At 47.4% G+C, this 14,310-nt stretch overlaps 9 protein-coding genes across 9 annotated transcripts; 4 read left to right on the top strand and 5 right to left on the bottom strand.

Annotated features, from left to right (window-relative positions):
* Positions 1-407: 407 nt before the first annotated feature.
* Positions 408-1,535, top strand: YHP1 (Yhp1p; the record flags this gene model as incomplete). Its single annotated transcript, XM_002555195.1, has 1 exon — positions 408-1,535. The coding sequence occupies one exon, from the start codon at positions 408-410 to the stop codon at positions 1,533-1,535; it is 1,128 nt and encodes a 375-aa protein (XP_002555241.1).
* A 297-nt stretch (positions 1,536-1,832) lies between these two features.
* RPS18A (40S ribosomal protein uS13) lies at positions 1,833-2,483 on the bottom strand (the record flags this gene model as incomplete). Its single annotated transcript, XM_002555194.1, has 2 exons — positions 1,833-2,226; positions 2,437-2,483. 2 exons carry the CDS (start codon positions 2,481-2,483, stop codon positions 1,833-1,835), a joined length of 441 nt encoding a protein of 146 aa, XP_002555240.1.
* A 654-nt stretch (positions 2,484-3,137) lies between these two features.
* Positions 3,138-3,902, bottom strand: YML6 (mitochondrial 54S ribosomal protein uL4m; the record flags this gene model as incomplete). Its single annotated transcript, XM_002555193.1, has 1 exon — positions 3,138-3,902. One exon carries the CDS (start codon positions 3,900-3,902, stop codon positions 3,138-3,140), a length of 765 nt encoding a protein of 254 aa, XP_002555239.1.
* Positions 3,903-4,421: 519 nt separating this feature from the next.
* Positions 4,422-5,759, top strand: UTP6 (snoRNA-binding rRNA-processing protein UTP6; the record flags this gene model as incomplete). Its single annotated transcript, XM_002555192.1, has 1 exon — positions 4,422-5,759. The coding sequence occupies one exon, from the start codon at positions 4,422-4,424 to the stop codon at positions 5,757-5,759; it is 1,338 nt and encodes a 445-aa protein (XP_002555238.1).
* A 47-nt stretch (positions 5,760-5,806) lies between these two features.
* Positions 5,807-7,114, bottom strand: ADA2 (chromatin-binding transcription regulator ADA2; the record flags this gene model as incomplete). Its single annotated transcript, XM_002555191.1, has 1 exon — positions 5,807-7,114. One exon carries the CDS (start codon positions 7,112-7,114, stop codon positions 5,807-5,809), a length of 1,308 nt encoding a protein of 435 aa, XP_002555237.1.
* Positions 7,115-8,042: 928 nt separating this feature from the next.
* On the top strand, positions 8,043-8,748 carry RPS17B (40S ribosomal protein eS17; the record flags this gene model as incomplete). Its single annotated transcript, XM_002555190.1, has 2 exons — positions 8,043-8,045; positions 8,341-8,748. The coding sequence occupies 2 exons, from the start codon at positions 8,043-8,045 to the stop codon at positions 8,746-8,748; spliced, it is 411 nt and encodes a 136-aa protein (XP_002555236.1).
* Positions 8,749-8,882: 134 nt separating this feature from the next.
* On the bottom strand, positions 8,883-9,740 carry ECM11 (Ecm11p; the record flags this gene model as incomplete). The annotated part of the gene is made up of 1 exon (XM_002555189.1): positions 8,883-9,740. One exon carries the CDS (start codon positions 9,738-9,740, stop codon positions 8,883-8,885), a length of 858 nt encoding a protein of 285 aa, XP_002555235.1.
* Positions 9,741-10,564: 824 nt separating this feature from the next.
* Positions 10,565-12,283, top strand: KLTH0G04532g (FAD-binding oxidoreductase; the record flags this gene model as incomplete). Its single annotated transcript, XM_002555188.1, has 1 exon — positions 10,565-12,283. One exon carries the CDS (start codon positions 10,565-10,567, stop codon positions 12,281-12,283), a length of 1,719 nt encoding a protein of 572 aa, XP_002555234.1.
* Positions 12,284-12,336: 53 nt separating this feature from the next.
* KLTH0G04510g (putative hydrolase) lies at positions 12,337-14,223 on the bottom strand (the record flags this gene model as incomplete). The annotated part of the gene is made up of 1 exon (XM_002555187.1): positions 12,337-14,223. The coding sequence occupies one exon, from the start codon at positions 14,221-14,223 to the stop codon at positions 12,337-12,339; it is 1,887 nt and encodes a 628-aa protein (XP_002555233.1).
* Between the last annotated feature and the right edge of the window lie 87 nt (positions 14,224-14,310).

Raw genomic sequence — 14,310 nt, 5'->3', positions numbered from 1 at the left:
CTTCACTGGAGTTTACGTTGGACGCGAAAACTGTAGTGAAAACGCGAAAAAAACAACCCTTCATAGTGAAATGAAAACAATAACCCAACGACGACAAATGTCTCCAAGGACAACATTCTCAAGAATGGACCGGTTGAAGCTCATCATTTAACTCTTTGTAAACGCGTCTAACCCGATGTGGCAATGCCACGGATGAAACTAGGTCGCGGCTGGCGTCTGTTTACCAATTTAGACGCAGGCAGAAGAGCCAAGTCTTCGGCGGAGAGAGTTGTGGAGCATAGGTGACAGATATATATGAGTTACGTTCAACGCATGGTATGCTTCCTTTGGAACCTCTTTAGCCGTTTTGCGCACTTGCTGATTTAGCTGACACACCGCATTGAGCAGATTCTTGGACACGCACAGTCATGCTGCCACCTATCAACAGCCTTTTGCAGGAGCACCGTGGCGAAAGATCGCAATCCGAACCTTGCTCCCCATTTTTCAGCCCCGCAAGGCTTAACTCCTTTAAGTTGGACGACAAGGGCGTCATTAAACTGCCTCCTCTTCTTGGCCAGACGCCCCGTCAACCATGCACACCTGCGCCAATGGCGCGCACACTAGCTCCAGTACAGGACCTTAACGTGATTGGAATATCTACACCTAGAGCCAGCCTAAAAAGAGCACAGTCATGTTCTAGCGTAATAGAAAGTTCTCCCATTTTCGCGCACCGCAGCGTGCCCGAAACGCCAGACGCCCCTGTTACCAACAAACCTGCACACACTAGAGCCATGACACCAAACTCTTTGACTAAAACACCCGCTGCCGATCACAGAAAAGCATTTGCATTTATCACGCATTCACAGGATACCTTCCCATCGAAAGAACCCTCCATCGACAACGCTCCGCTTGCCAGGCGCAAGAGGAGAAGAACCTCGAAGCACGAGCTCAACATTCTGCAGTCTGAATTTGAAATTTGCCCTACGCCTGACAAGCAGAAACGTGCTGAGCTTTCAAAGCGTTGCTGCATGTCTGAAAAAGCCATCCAGATCTGGTTTCAGAACAAAAGACAGAGCGTAAAACGCCAGCAAAAGGCCACATCTTCGGACACTTCTGCGCCATCCACGGAACGCCCTGAAGCACACACAGTGACGCCCCTGGCGACAAGAACGCTGCGGCCTGGTCATGCATTCAAACAAGACCCAGCAACTCCGTCATCATCTATTTTGGACACTTCCAACCTTGTTCTTGAAAGTGTACCTCCCTCAGACGTGGCTTACTGCAGCCCGACACTTTCGAAGCAGCAATCTCATCAGCAGCTCGGCCGCGGACAAGCATTGACGTTCCGCTTGAAGAACGACACAAAAACCTTGACGCCCATTAGAACATCTCCTAATAATAGGGTTAACAAGCTGATAAATGGCAATAAACGGCCATCTCCATCGAGTGATAATATTTCGCCAACGCGGAAATCGAAGTGCACTTTCAAGGCCTATCAAGATACCCATAAGCGCTCTGCTCTCGAGGAGGTCAATGTCAACATATTAAGGAGCTGAGGGCAGCTAGGTGTTTGGGGTTCAAAACGGGGGATTTCCTGTTTTGCGCAGGTCATGGCAATGAGGTATATATGTTTTGTATTTAGCATTTTAAAATTAGGCACTTCTACTACTATTGGAGACGTTCCACAGCAGCGAGTGATGACAGCTACAAGAGAAACCGAGAACGCATATCATGCTAATGGAATTAACATTGGGTTTTTGAAGTTAATACGATATACACTTGTGATTTTTAAAATACAATCAAAATAACATCTCCCATGGAGTGGAAAAGACAACGTATATGTATAACCGGATTTAAGCTCTCTTTCTACCGGTGGTCTTGGTGTGTTGACCTCTGACACGCAAGCCCCAGAAGTGTCTGATACCACGGTGAGCTCTGATCTTCTTCAATCTCTCCAAGTCGTCTCTCAACTTGGACTCCAAGTTGTTAGCCAAGTTGTGGTAGTCCTTACCGTCGTTGACGTCCTTTTGACGGTTCAAGAACCAGGCTGGGATTTTGTATTGGGTTGGGTTCTGCATGATCTGGACGATTCTCTCCAATTCTTCCTGGGTCAACTCACCAGCTCTCTTTTGCAAGCTGACGTCAGCCTTCTTGCACACCAAGTTGGCGTAACGACGACCGACACCACGGATGGTGGTCAAGGCGTAAACGATCTTGATGTTACCATCGACGTTAGTGTTCAACAAACTGCGAGGGAGTTAGTACATGTCGCCGGACTGCGCGAACAAGCGCCAGCAGACGAGCCCGTTTCGCTCAGGGGATTCAATACTGCATTCCGCAGCCTCACGGTTGTGCATATGCTGCTTTCCCATGGAAGATCTTCATCCGCCCTTTGTCTCATGAAACGCGCTCGCTGATCTGGAAATCACTCATCTATCACTCTTAATTGCCACATACCGCAAAATGTGCTGGAAAGAACCTTGTTCTTGGATAACTAGAGACATCTTTGACGCTTTACCTGGCTTGCTTCACTAGTACGTTCTTGCTGGGTCTCTTTTGGAAAAAAAATCAATACCTTTACGCTTGCAAGTTCCCGTCGTCCAACCTGCGGAGCATCGCGGGTCGCCAGACCCACCATTGGCCGCCGCCACCCTGCCGAAACCTTTCCTAGGCAGAGCGCGTCCCAGCCCGGAGGTGGCGAACTGCGTGGGTTCCACCAGCCTAGCGCACGCCGGCTCCGTGCAGAGGCGAAACTGTACCGGCCTGCCGCCTGCCTAGCTTCCTTCTAGGCTCGTGCGCGGGACGACGCGGTAAAATTTACGAAAAATTCCACAAAACAAAAATCTGTAAAATTATTCAGTTTTACAGGATGTATGGATGTTGGGCAAGCAGTCACAAGAAATGAAACTCGTGGACTGATGTCTCAAGTGTTTGGTCCGGATCTGATCTAGCACATGACTGAGAGCCAGGTAGATCGTTTCTACTGTGGGCGCTTTTAAATTTGTAGATTGTAGTTAATGACGTCTAAGAACGAAGCAGAAAGGAAGGGATGGGAGTTATGTACGCCATGTTATTTCGTGCCCGATAATTAACAGTAAGCATCCCAGTAGACTTTACCCATGTCTCTCAAAGACTTACTATATACAAGAGGTATGCAGTTATATGGAATGTGTGACAGCAAGGTACTCTAGGGCCTCGAGCTCGATGAAGATGCGGCGCGCCTTCAAAATGTCGTTGACGTCGACAAATTCCTTTTGAACAATGTTCACGTTCTCCTTGAAAGGCTCGGAGTACCTGAAAAGGCCACCTCTTGGCGCGTTTATGACGAACAGCAGGTTTTGTTTTTGTAGTTCGTGCTCTTGGAGGAATTTCTCAAATACCAGCTCGCCGTCGTCGTTTTCGAGCGAGGTAGGAAGAACCTCCAGCTCGTTAACGTCGAGATCGTGCGTCTCGCACAAGCTATGCGTGCCACCGATGATGAAAAGATTGCCGCGTCTGTACTGGTAGCTCAGCGCGTTAATGAACGCCTGAGAGTATACCTTCTGTGGCAGCTTTGTGGTGTAGTCGTTGGGCGCGCTCCGGGCTAGCGCTCTAGCGCCGTTGTGCCTCGTAGGCGAGTTGGCGTCACCAGCTCTGGCCTTACCCGAGCCCTTTTGCGGCAGCAGTTTGCGCCGCGAGTACCCATTCTCGCTTCTGCCGGGGGGATTCGAGGACCCCACACGCTTGTTATCGTTTTCGTAGACCACCGCTTTCCATAATATGTCCCTTCTTAAGGGCGCGTCCAGCACTGATGCAGGGACCGGTACGAACGTCAGAGGTTCAAGCGACGGAAATGACCGAAGGGTAGCCAACGTGAAGGCTGGTGGCAAGGCTGCACCCGATAGGGCCTTGCTCTGCGACGATTGCATTCTGATGCCCCGCATGCACTGTAGAAGTTAGCATCAAGTACGCTTACGTGTTGAGAACGGAAAGTTCGTGCTCAGAATCAAAAAGAGATAACATACCTTCGAAAGAAGCCCGCTAGTCCGCGTGAATGACATTGCGACCGCGCTGTATCCGTATTATTCCAGTTTCCTCGTCTAAAAGACGGCTTTGACCTATGAAGTATCAGTTTTGAAAATTTTGGACCTGTACTATATTCGTCATCAATGATATCAACACCTTAAGGAAGAACAGCTGTGGAACTGAGAGCAACATGCGCACTTTAGCGCCTGCGAATGCCTCAGTTAGCATTAACATTCATGACCTCATGCAGAATACTGGTAGTATGTATTGTGGACATCTCCCTATCAGCGCCGTTGAACAGCCTTTAATCATCACGTGAAAATTGCCACATATAGGAAAATTTTATAGCTCATCGCATCTCATCGCTTCACTGAAAGGTGCAGGATTACGCGGTCAAATACATCAATTGACGACCTGGATACTGACAAGAGTACGGAATGTCTTCCAAAGCAAGATACTACTTGGAGCAGGCTATTCCAGAGGTCGATGACCTTATTAACAAGGGCCTGTTCACCAAGAACGAGGTCAGCACCATCATGAAGAAAAGAACCGACTTCGAGCACAGGTTGAATTCAAGAGGATCCAGGATCAAAGACTATGAGAAGTATATTGAGTATGAATCAGCCTTGGAAAAGCTTCGTCAAAAAAGGGTTAAAAGAATACTTGAAGGCGTGAAAACCAATAGTGTATCAGACTGGTCCATCGAGCAGAGAATACAGTTCATCTTTCAACGTGGCTGCAACAAGTTCCCAAAAGACTTGAAATTTTGGTCTCTATACCTGAATCACCTTAAATCAAGAGGGCACAAAACATCCTACCGTAAGATACACAATGTTTACAACCAACTCTTAAAGCTACATCCAACCAACATTGATATCTGGGTCAGTTGTGCGAAATACGAATACGAGGTTCACGCAAACTTTAAGAGCTGTAGAACAGTCTTCCAAACGGGGCTTAGATTCAATCCTGACTCGCCACAACTATGGCACGAGTACGTCAAGTTCGAGCTCAACTTCATCACGAAGCTCATTAACAGACGCCGCGTTTTGGGTCTTATTAACGAGCGGGAACAGGAACTTGATATGCAAGCACAGCAGCAAGAAGCAAGAGCCCAAGCTGAATCGGACTCGGAAGAGGGGACTGAAAGCACTGGAATTTCCACGGGAGACGCTATGAAGGACAAGCTCAACGAACTCCCAGAAGCCGACATGGATATGTTGGGCAATGAAGACACCAATCCAGCATTACGCGGAGACATAGCCCTAACTATTTTCGATCTCGCAATGAAGAGCTTGGGCAAAAGCTTTCTCGAGAGACACAAAGGTTACTATGCGGTCATCGATTCCAAGCCTGATGCCGACCTTAACGCGGCTGCGGTGAAATACCTCTTTGATATTTCTATGAGCTACATTGCATTATTCCACGAGTTCCCTGACCTTCAAAGGGACTACTTAACTAACCACGTTTTGCAGTACTGGAAGAGTAACCCCTACGATGTTCAGCTTGATAAAGCGATGCCAGACCTGTACGTGAAGCTCCTAACCCTCGAAATAACATTGAATCTCAGATATACTGATATCGAAAAACTGGACGTTGACCAATTGCAGCTTTCTGTAAACAAGTTCGTCGCCTACAAGAGCAAGGTGTCTGAGGACTTGCGTCGTCAACTGACCTTGTCGTTTGTTTCATATCTTCAGGAACGGATTCTTTCGAGAATGGACAAAGACGAGGACCCAAGGTACAAGATATTAAATGCTATTATTAAAAAGTTGTAAGTAGTGGGTAAAATCTTAATTTAAGAGGTAATGCATGTGACGTAATTTTATAGCCACCTTTGACTTTGAAAGAAATCGTAAATTCTGTTTGCCTTCGCGGGGTCAATATTCAGCAATTCGCGACATGTTTTCTTCTTCATATTTCCACCAGCCCTCAAAAGTTCTCTAAACATGACCTCTTTTATAGCTAAGTATGGCTTGGGTAGGATTTTCAACTGAATGCACAGCTGTTGCTCTTCACCAGAAAGAAGACCAAAGTCGGCGCCATGCTGGATGTCGCCAGTAGTCAAAGCCTTCTTGCGCGAAGCTGCCTCGTTGTAATTTTGACCATAGTCAGCGTTGGCGCGATGAGCGGAAGACACCCTATGGCGACCGTTTCCATTTCCATTAGAAGAAGAATGCAAGGAGCTACCAAAGCGCTCCAGAGTCATTATGCGCGCCTGCTTATCGCGCTCATACTTGAGACCAGCCTCAAGCGTTGTAATGCCGTTGCTTCTCCATTCCTGCAGTTGATGAATTCGAGACCTGCACCGCAGCTCCTCTAAAACGTCCTTGCTGAACTCCTCAAAATCCCGGGGAGTCATTATGCGAGCATACGCTTTAAGAGTGTTAAAAAGGTCCTTAGACTCCTTGCTTCTCTTTTTGTCAATCCCTTGGAGCTTACGGTACTCCATGAGACCATTCTCGAACAGCAGCCTCTTCTTCTCCGCCCTTGTAGTGAGCCTGGAATTGTATATGTCGAGAATAATGAGCTTGACTTCAATGTCTAGCGGCTGGTCGTCAGGCTCAAAAACCATGTCTTTGACAGGTCCCTCTGCCTCGTTTTCGAACTCTGTTTCAAAGTCGAGACGCCCTGGCATAAACCCTTGAACTTCGTGACAGCTTGGGACCGAAGCTATGGGCTTTCTGGGAGGCTGCAAGGGCTGTCCTCTAAACCTCTCGATCCTGCGCCTGCGGTCGTTGAGGAACTGCTCCTGAGGGATGTCGATGTTTTGCGTGATGTCAGGGATGGGATAATATGGGCTGTTAAGGTAATACTTGGTGTAATGCTCGTCAACCTCTTCCTTGGTTCTGTTTCCTATATGGTCTGCAACATCCTGCCAGTTGCCGAGGCCGAGGGTTTGCGAACCCTTGATGAGAGCTAGCTCTTCGTCCGCACCCCAGTCCTCGCACAGAATGGGGTACGAGTTCGTCTCGATGATTTTGTAGTTGTGGAAGGGCCTGTGGTTGCCATTGTAGAGCCCCTGCGAGAAGCAAGGCACGCAGAGGTCGTATTCGGGGCACTCTGCGCACGAAATTCTAACTCTGTTGGTGCAGTCCGAGGAGCACACATCGCAATGGAACTTGTTAGACATATTTTGCTTGGAGGCCAAAGTTCTAGCCTACAGTCTCGCCCGCGCGCTAGCCGATGTACCCGCCGTTTATTTGTCGTCTAATCAACCTGAATTAGGCTTACAACGAACGACGTAGCTAAACGTTTAGTCATATTGGCTGCCCAGTGCACGTGACAAGCAGGCCCGGATTACATAAGCGGGCCCACATTCCGGTGGTGCTGTAACCGCTTCAGCTGGCAAGATCCGGGGGTCAAACCGCAGCAATAGATCAAGTGCGTCTGCTTCACAAAGCGTACTAATTTGTAATCCTAGGCAGCTGGCTATACCGGCGATTTTTCGACCCTACAGCGGCCAAGGAAAGCCACCATGCTCACTAACTCGCGCAGCCCAGAAGTGACATTTCCCTTTCCATGCCACTTTGCTCCAGTGTGAAGAAAATCAATTGGAGTTGTTACCCCAGTGCCACTCTTTGTAGCCGCTTCGGCCCTATTTAGTTTATGAGCGGCTACTTTATCATTATATATCTTATTTCATCGTCATATACAAATCAGCTTAGAGCATGTGATATCGTTAGCAAACGTTTGACTGCTCAATCTCATAAACCCATACATTTACTCAATACATTTTTGAACTTTATTTTTCAGAAAAATGCGTCGCTCCAGCTCAACTAAAAACGACCCCGGGCTCCCTGCTAGGTTCGGCCTGAGCCCTAGGCTGGACGCTAGGCTGGGATACTGCCTTGCTCTGCCTGGACCTGTGAGCATCCGGGCAGCGCTCCCGCTGGGACGCAGCACGCTGTGGATCGGTCGGTGGCAGACCTCGCGGACGGCGTGGCATCGCCTTGGTTCCCGTACGGCAGCCGGTTGTGGTTGATGAATGATGAAAAAAACTGAAGCCGGGCAATTTGAACGTCTAGTTGGAACTCAGACACCAAGACCAGCAATACAAAATGGTACGTTTATTTTGAGGTATTACGGAGGCCCAGCTATGTTCAAGGGAAGCGGATAGCTAGAACGAATATCGGGGGTGAACTTATGGTTATTTGCGCGCCGCGCAAGCAGACAGAGAACCCGCGATGGATAACGAAATTGAGCGCTCAGGAAAGATAAAGCGAGGTAATTTGGCCTTATGGCTTTCCAAAGAAGAGCCAGCACCCGAGACGTTCTAGCCAGCGCTGAGTTCCGCCTCGAATGTCTGGAGCTGAGGCTTCTGCGCGGCTTCAAGCCTTATACTAACCATTTGAACAGGGTAGAGTTAGAACCAAGACCGTCAAGCGTGCCTCCAAGGCTTTGATCGAGCGTTACTATCCAAAGTTGACTTTGGACTTCCAAACCAACAAGAGAATGTGTGACGAGATCGCCACCATCCAGTCCAAGAGATTGAGAAACAAGATTGCTGGTTACACCACCCACTTGATGAAGAGAATCCAGAAGGGCCCAGTCAGAGGTATCTCTTTCAAGCTACAAGAGGAGGAGAGAGAGAGAAAGGACCAGTACGTCCCAGCTGTCTCTGCTTTGGACTTGTCCCACTCTAAGGGTGTGTTGAACGTTGACAACCAAACCGCCGACTTGGTCAAGAACTTGGGTTTGAAGTTGCCATTGTCCGTCTCCAACGTTTCTGCTCAAAGAGAGAGACGTTACAGAAGAAGAAACTAAGCGCGCGGTCGCCCCTCAGGGGCCGTGTCTGAAAATTCTATAGCTCTTTTTCCACATGTGTACAGTTAACCTAACATCACATCAATACGAAGGAATTATTAAATCATTAGCAATGCCACGCTCAGTCGCGGAGTTTAGATTATGTCGAGGATTTCCTTTCCAAGATCTTGTATTCTGCGCAGCTTCTGGTCCAAGATGCCTCCCTGCGCGTTGAGAGCGGCGGCGCGGTCGTTGATCAAGTCTGTAATTACCTTGAATTTGCTGTTTAGCCGCATGCGCGCTTCCACGAGTCGGCCTAGGATGGCGGCATGCTCTTGCTGTAAAACCTGACCCGCACTGATCCACGACTTCAAGTCCATCTTGGCGAAATCGACGCAGGCGCTGCGTTCAGTATTGTTTTGAACCTCCTGAAAGACCTCGCAGTAGTATTCGCGCGTCTCGACGTTGGGGTTCACTTCGTGCAGTGCAGAAACCACGGGCTTGTATGGGCCGGGGTCGCTGGATAGCACACGTGCTGATGTCTTTGCCTTTGAGTTCTCTTTTGTCTGTTTGCGGGCAGGCGGCATGTTCGGTGTCAGAGGAGCGACCTCCTGCTTCAAAAGTGGGATTGAGCTTGGGGTCTGAGCCCTCTTTTGCTTTTTGGCTGTAGGCGACTGCGCGAGGTCCTGTTCAAAAGTCGGAGCTGGATGGGTGAGGGAAATGGAAGACGGCTCCGCCTTGACAACTGGCTGCTTGTGTTCTTTTATGGCGCTTGTTGGTGCGGATATGCTTGGAGACTCATGGTTCTGAAAGCGTTTAGAGGCCTTTTGGTCCCTTTGTTCATCCACTGGTGTAGGCTTCTTTAGTATTGCCTGGATGTTTACCGTTTTCTCCTTGAGAGCTGAGCGGCTATTGTTTTCCTCGCGTATTTTCTCCACGATTGGAGGAGTTTTTGCCGGACTGCTGCCAAATAGGTCAAGCCGCGTTGTTGGCTCTTGTTTAATATCATCCATTGCTTAATCGCGCTACTGCGGATATGGTATCCCTCTTTTAATTCTTCCATTAGTGACAGAAGATGGAGAAGACAATTAATCCTTCTTAAATATTTAGTAGCCCCGGGAGGACAGAAAACGTAGACAAAAGCATGCCCAAAGTTCGCTGGTTTATGTTGCATTGATTCTGAGTCTTCATGATAAGGATACGGTTGACCCATATCCTAGCACGCATCAGTTTCGAGTTTTGTAAATAAGATTTGACATTAAGAATTTAATCCCACCACTGGTAACCCCAAATGCGTGATTCGAACTATTGACATCTCCAGTTCAAAATGGCTCACTGAAGACAAAATATGAGAGGTGGTAGTCGCAACGCATGTCAAAATTATAAACTACTGTTTCAACTGACCAATGTCACGGCCCTGCGAAGATGAGCATCTAGCCTTTCCAAACATTGTCTGAAAGGGCTGAAATCCTGTTTCGGAGGCATAATGAACAGGATTTAGAACAGGGAGCGCCACGGCTACAGCTCCTTTGATGCAGCAGAATATGTGAGTTTCGTTATTCAAGAATTGCCAAGATTGACAATGTTAAGATGTTTGAAAATCTTGAGAAACCATGCAAGCGCAGAAAATGTCAAGAAACCCCAACCGGCTCCACCAAGCGTTCTGGTGTTTTGTTCGTGAATGATATGACAGACCTACAGCTGTAGCGACGAAGGGGCATAACTACAAATAGTGCAGCCCGACTGTAAAAAGTGTGGCTTCTGCGATATAAAAGAATTGAGAAGAGCCCGATGCACAACACAACCGCCCCAATCAAGCAACTCAGCAGATCAAAGCATGTTCTCGAGATGCCGCTTCGTTATCAAGGGAGGCTCGAGGTTTTCCACGAAGACCTCCCTGACAAATGCTAGCCGAAGTGGTATCAGGCTCTTTAGCACTTCACCTATCAGCGGACCGAAATTTCTGGGGTCGGCGATAGGTTTTGCTCTATTATCGTTCGGGCTGGGCTTGGCCGTAAGCTCACTTGTGATTCCTAAGCAGGATGCGCAGGTCCAGACTTTCCCCTTAGCTTCAACAACTCCTCTGGAGCAGCTTGATTCGCCCCGGTATGGGTCTGAGGAGGATCTGGAAAAGTGTGTCGACGAGATTAGAAGGGTGGTCGGCGACGAGCTCGTGAAAAATACCCCAGTGGAAATCGACTACCATACGGACAATGGGTTCAACCCCTCTAAGCCCTTGCCGCATCAAAAGCCAAGATACATTGTCTACCCTTTGTCGACCGAGGATGTTTCAAAGATCATGAAGATTGTTAACCAGTACAATATACCAGTTGTGCCGTATTCAGGTGGGACTTCCCTTGAGGGCCACACTTACTCAACGAGGCCTGGGATTGTTCTCAATACTTCCAAAATGAACAAGATCCTTCAGGTCAACGTCGACGATCTGGATGCAGTTTTGCAAGCCGGTGTTGGATGGCAAGACTTGAACGAGTACTTATCGAAGCATGAAGGAATGGATAACTTAATGTTGGGCTGCGATTGTGGACCAGGTGCTCACGTTTGTGGTATGATTAGCACAAATGCCTCTGGTATTGGTGCTACTCGCTATGGGTCCATGGCTTCCAACGTTGTTTCCATAAAGGCGGTTCTAGCAGACGGAACAGTTATTAAGACGAAGCTCCGTCCCCGTAAATCAAGTGCTGGGTATAATCTAACCGGTCTTTTGGTGGGTAGTGAGGGAACTCTGGCCATTGTCACCGAAGTTGTTGTAAAACTACAAGTCAAGCCTGGGTACGAAACAGTCGCCGTTGTTCAGTTCCCAGATGTGAACGATTGTACAAAGTCTATGGCTTCATTTTTCAAAAAGGGAATCCCACTGAATGCAGTTGAGCTACTTGATGCGGATATGATGCGGTGCGTCAACTACAGTGATCTGGTCTCCAAAAAGTTTGAAAACTTGCCCACCTTATTTATAAAGATCGGCGGGTTGAACAAGGTGATTGTTGATGAGTATGTCAAGGAAGTGAGTGCCATCTCAAAATCCAATAATTGTAACACATTTGAGTTTGCAAGGACGGCGGAAGAGGCTGAAGAACTCTTCTTCGCAAGAAAGAATGCATTGTATATTATGCTGGATTACGGTTTTAATGAAATAAGCCCCGACGCTAAAATGTGGATCACAGATTGCGCTGTACCGCTCTCCCGGCTTGCTTCGACTCTCGAGCAGCTTAATGACATGATGAAGGAGTACCCATTACATCACATGGTTTTAGGTCACGGAGATGCCAACTTGCACTATGACATTTTCTACACCCCCGACCAGCTCGAAATGTGCAAAGAAGCTGTAGACAGAATGGCAAAACTTACCATTGAAAATGAAGGAACGTGTTCAGGGGAGCATGGCATTGGTTCTGGAAAGAGAGCTCTTTTGGAACTTGAACTTGGTAAAGATACTATCTCCATGATGCGCAAACTAAAGCTTGCCCTCGATCCCAAGCGCCTTCTGAATCCAGACAAGGTTTTCAAAATAGATCCCTTGGATGCAAGTACCGAATAAGTAATACAGGCTTAAACCTGAGATAAATAATAATACACCAAAATCGAATTGAACTAACTTCGAGAGTCACTCACAGACTGAGTTTTTCCTTCTGCGCCAAAATGTTCCTTAACTAGATGGTCTATGACTACCCAACCAAAAGCGTTAACGAATTTGCGTCGAACAACTATGTTATTATGGGAGTCGGGTTGAATACTGACAAGTACTTTTCGCCAAGTTAGGGTTTCTTGCCATTGCCTCGCTATGCGCTCTTGAACTCTATAAATGCGGTCGTTTGGGTAGATGACTTTCTTGATAAGTTCGCGTTTTTTGTAATGTGCTGGTGGTAGTTCATCGGGAAAGTAAACCTTATCGTGGACGATCCTGTCTTCTCGAGATTTAGGGTCTTTGAAATATTCTTGGGATGGAAGAGGTGCTACTATCACGTTAGCTGCTGATATAATTGGATTCGCATTTGGCGGAGGGGTAAACCCTCCAGACTCTCCACCTTGCTGTTTTGATTCATCTTCGTTTTGATTTCGTATTTGCGTTCTTGAGTAGCGTTTGTACTTTCTTCTTATAGCACCTTGGGGCAAAAGGTACTTCAACGCCGACTTCTTATCCATTGATTCTTCAGGGATTTTCCCGGTAACATCGTTTTTGCTAGTGCTATCGGGAGTTCCTTTATCCCCTTTTCCATTTTCCTTTCTTATGCCGCGTACGTCGCTCAGTGCCTTCCAGTCCAGATACAATAGAGCCGCGGTTCTAAGGGGAACAATGCCGTCGTGAAGAATATTCGCGTATGTAGTGCGATTTTTGAACCGATGCATGAGACTTTTCAGCGGCTCTGAAGGAATAATTTCCAATAGCGGTTTACGCTTATAGGAGCCCAGATGTTGATCTTTTCTAACAATGCCTTCTTTTCTTAGAAAAAATGTCCGGTTCAGGTTCAAGTCAACACCTGTTTGCCCCAAAGCTCCAATGTCTAATATGGCAGTAACAAACGGGGGAACTTCTCCAGCTACACCGAGATATGGACTCGCTAGCGTAATGAAGTTGAGGGGTTCCAAGCCGTTTGAGCTGTCGAAAATATCTGGCCTCTCAATGCAAATATAACGAATGGCCATAGACTGGGTCAGTCCTCCGAGGGAGTGCCCCACAAATGAAATATATCGAAGGTCATACCGTATCTTGAGGTTGTCGATCGTCTCGATTATGTATTTAGCAAGCGCGATTCCATTAGACTTGACGCCCTTTGAAGATCTGCCCTGATTTCCTTTAAACCCTCTAACAATCAAATTAGATGTTTCTGACCCGTTACCGACAGTGCTGGCGGTAGCTTCAATCCGATCTTTTAGGTATACCATGTCGCAGCCAGCGTTAGAGAATATTCCGTGGGTAAGAATAACTAAATGAACCGGTTTATCTGGAGATCGAGGTGGAAGGTTCCATAATCTGTGTGTGTCCCACTTTTCACAAACCACCCCCTTGGGAAATTCCACTGGCCCTTTGGGCATCTCAGGGGTCGGCTTTGTAGTGAGGCATAACCGAAAGCGTAAGGAGGGGAGGTTCGTGACTGATAACTGAGACACCACATTAATCTGCCATACAAACTTTTCGGAGTTCTCAAATCTTGAATTGTTGTTCAATTTCAGCACCGCTCGATATTCGTCATTAGGTTTCACGTCATCACAAAACGCGACTTCTTCGTCGTATCCTTCCCATTCATTGTAGTTGCACGGCTGGATGTCCACGTAAAATGAGTAGGGTCCTGTTAAGTAAACAGGCTTTAAAAGGGCGCTCTCAGTGTTTTTAAAAGCAAGATAAAGCTCTGAAATTGAAGTTAGGTGAGGTTCCAGAAGACTCTTGTCCACAGTTATTTTGTACCTTATCAATTGACCGAGCTTTAAACTCAATCGGTCATCTACGAGAAGTAGGCCCTCCTCGCTGCTCACTGTCATGAGTTCTTGTACACATCGATCACACGGTACAAAAATTAACTTCACTGTTTAGTTAATAATATGATCATCACGCTAAAAGGGAAAAAG

The sequence above is a fragment of the Lachancea thermotolerans genome (assembly GCF_000142805.1).
Source record: "Lachancea thermotolerans CBS 6340 chromosome G complete sequence".
Classification (NCBI taxonomy): Eukaryota; Fungi; Ascomycota; class Saccharomycetes; order Saccharomycetales; family Saccharomycetaceae; genus Lachancea; species Lachancea thermotolerans.
The sequence above is the reverse complement of the archived record's forward strand: the minus strand, read 5'-3'. Positions and strand labels throughout refer to the sequence as shown.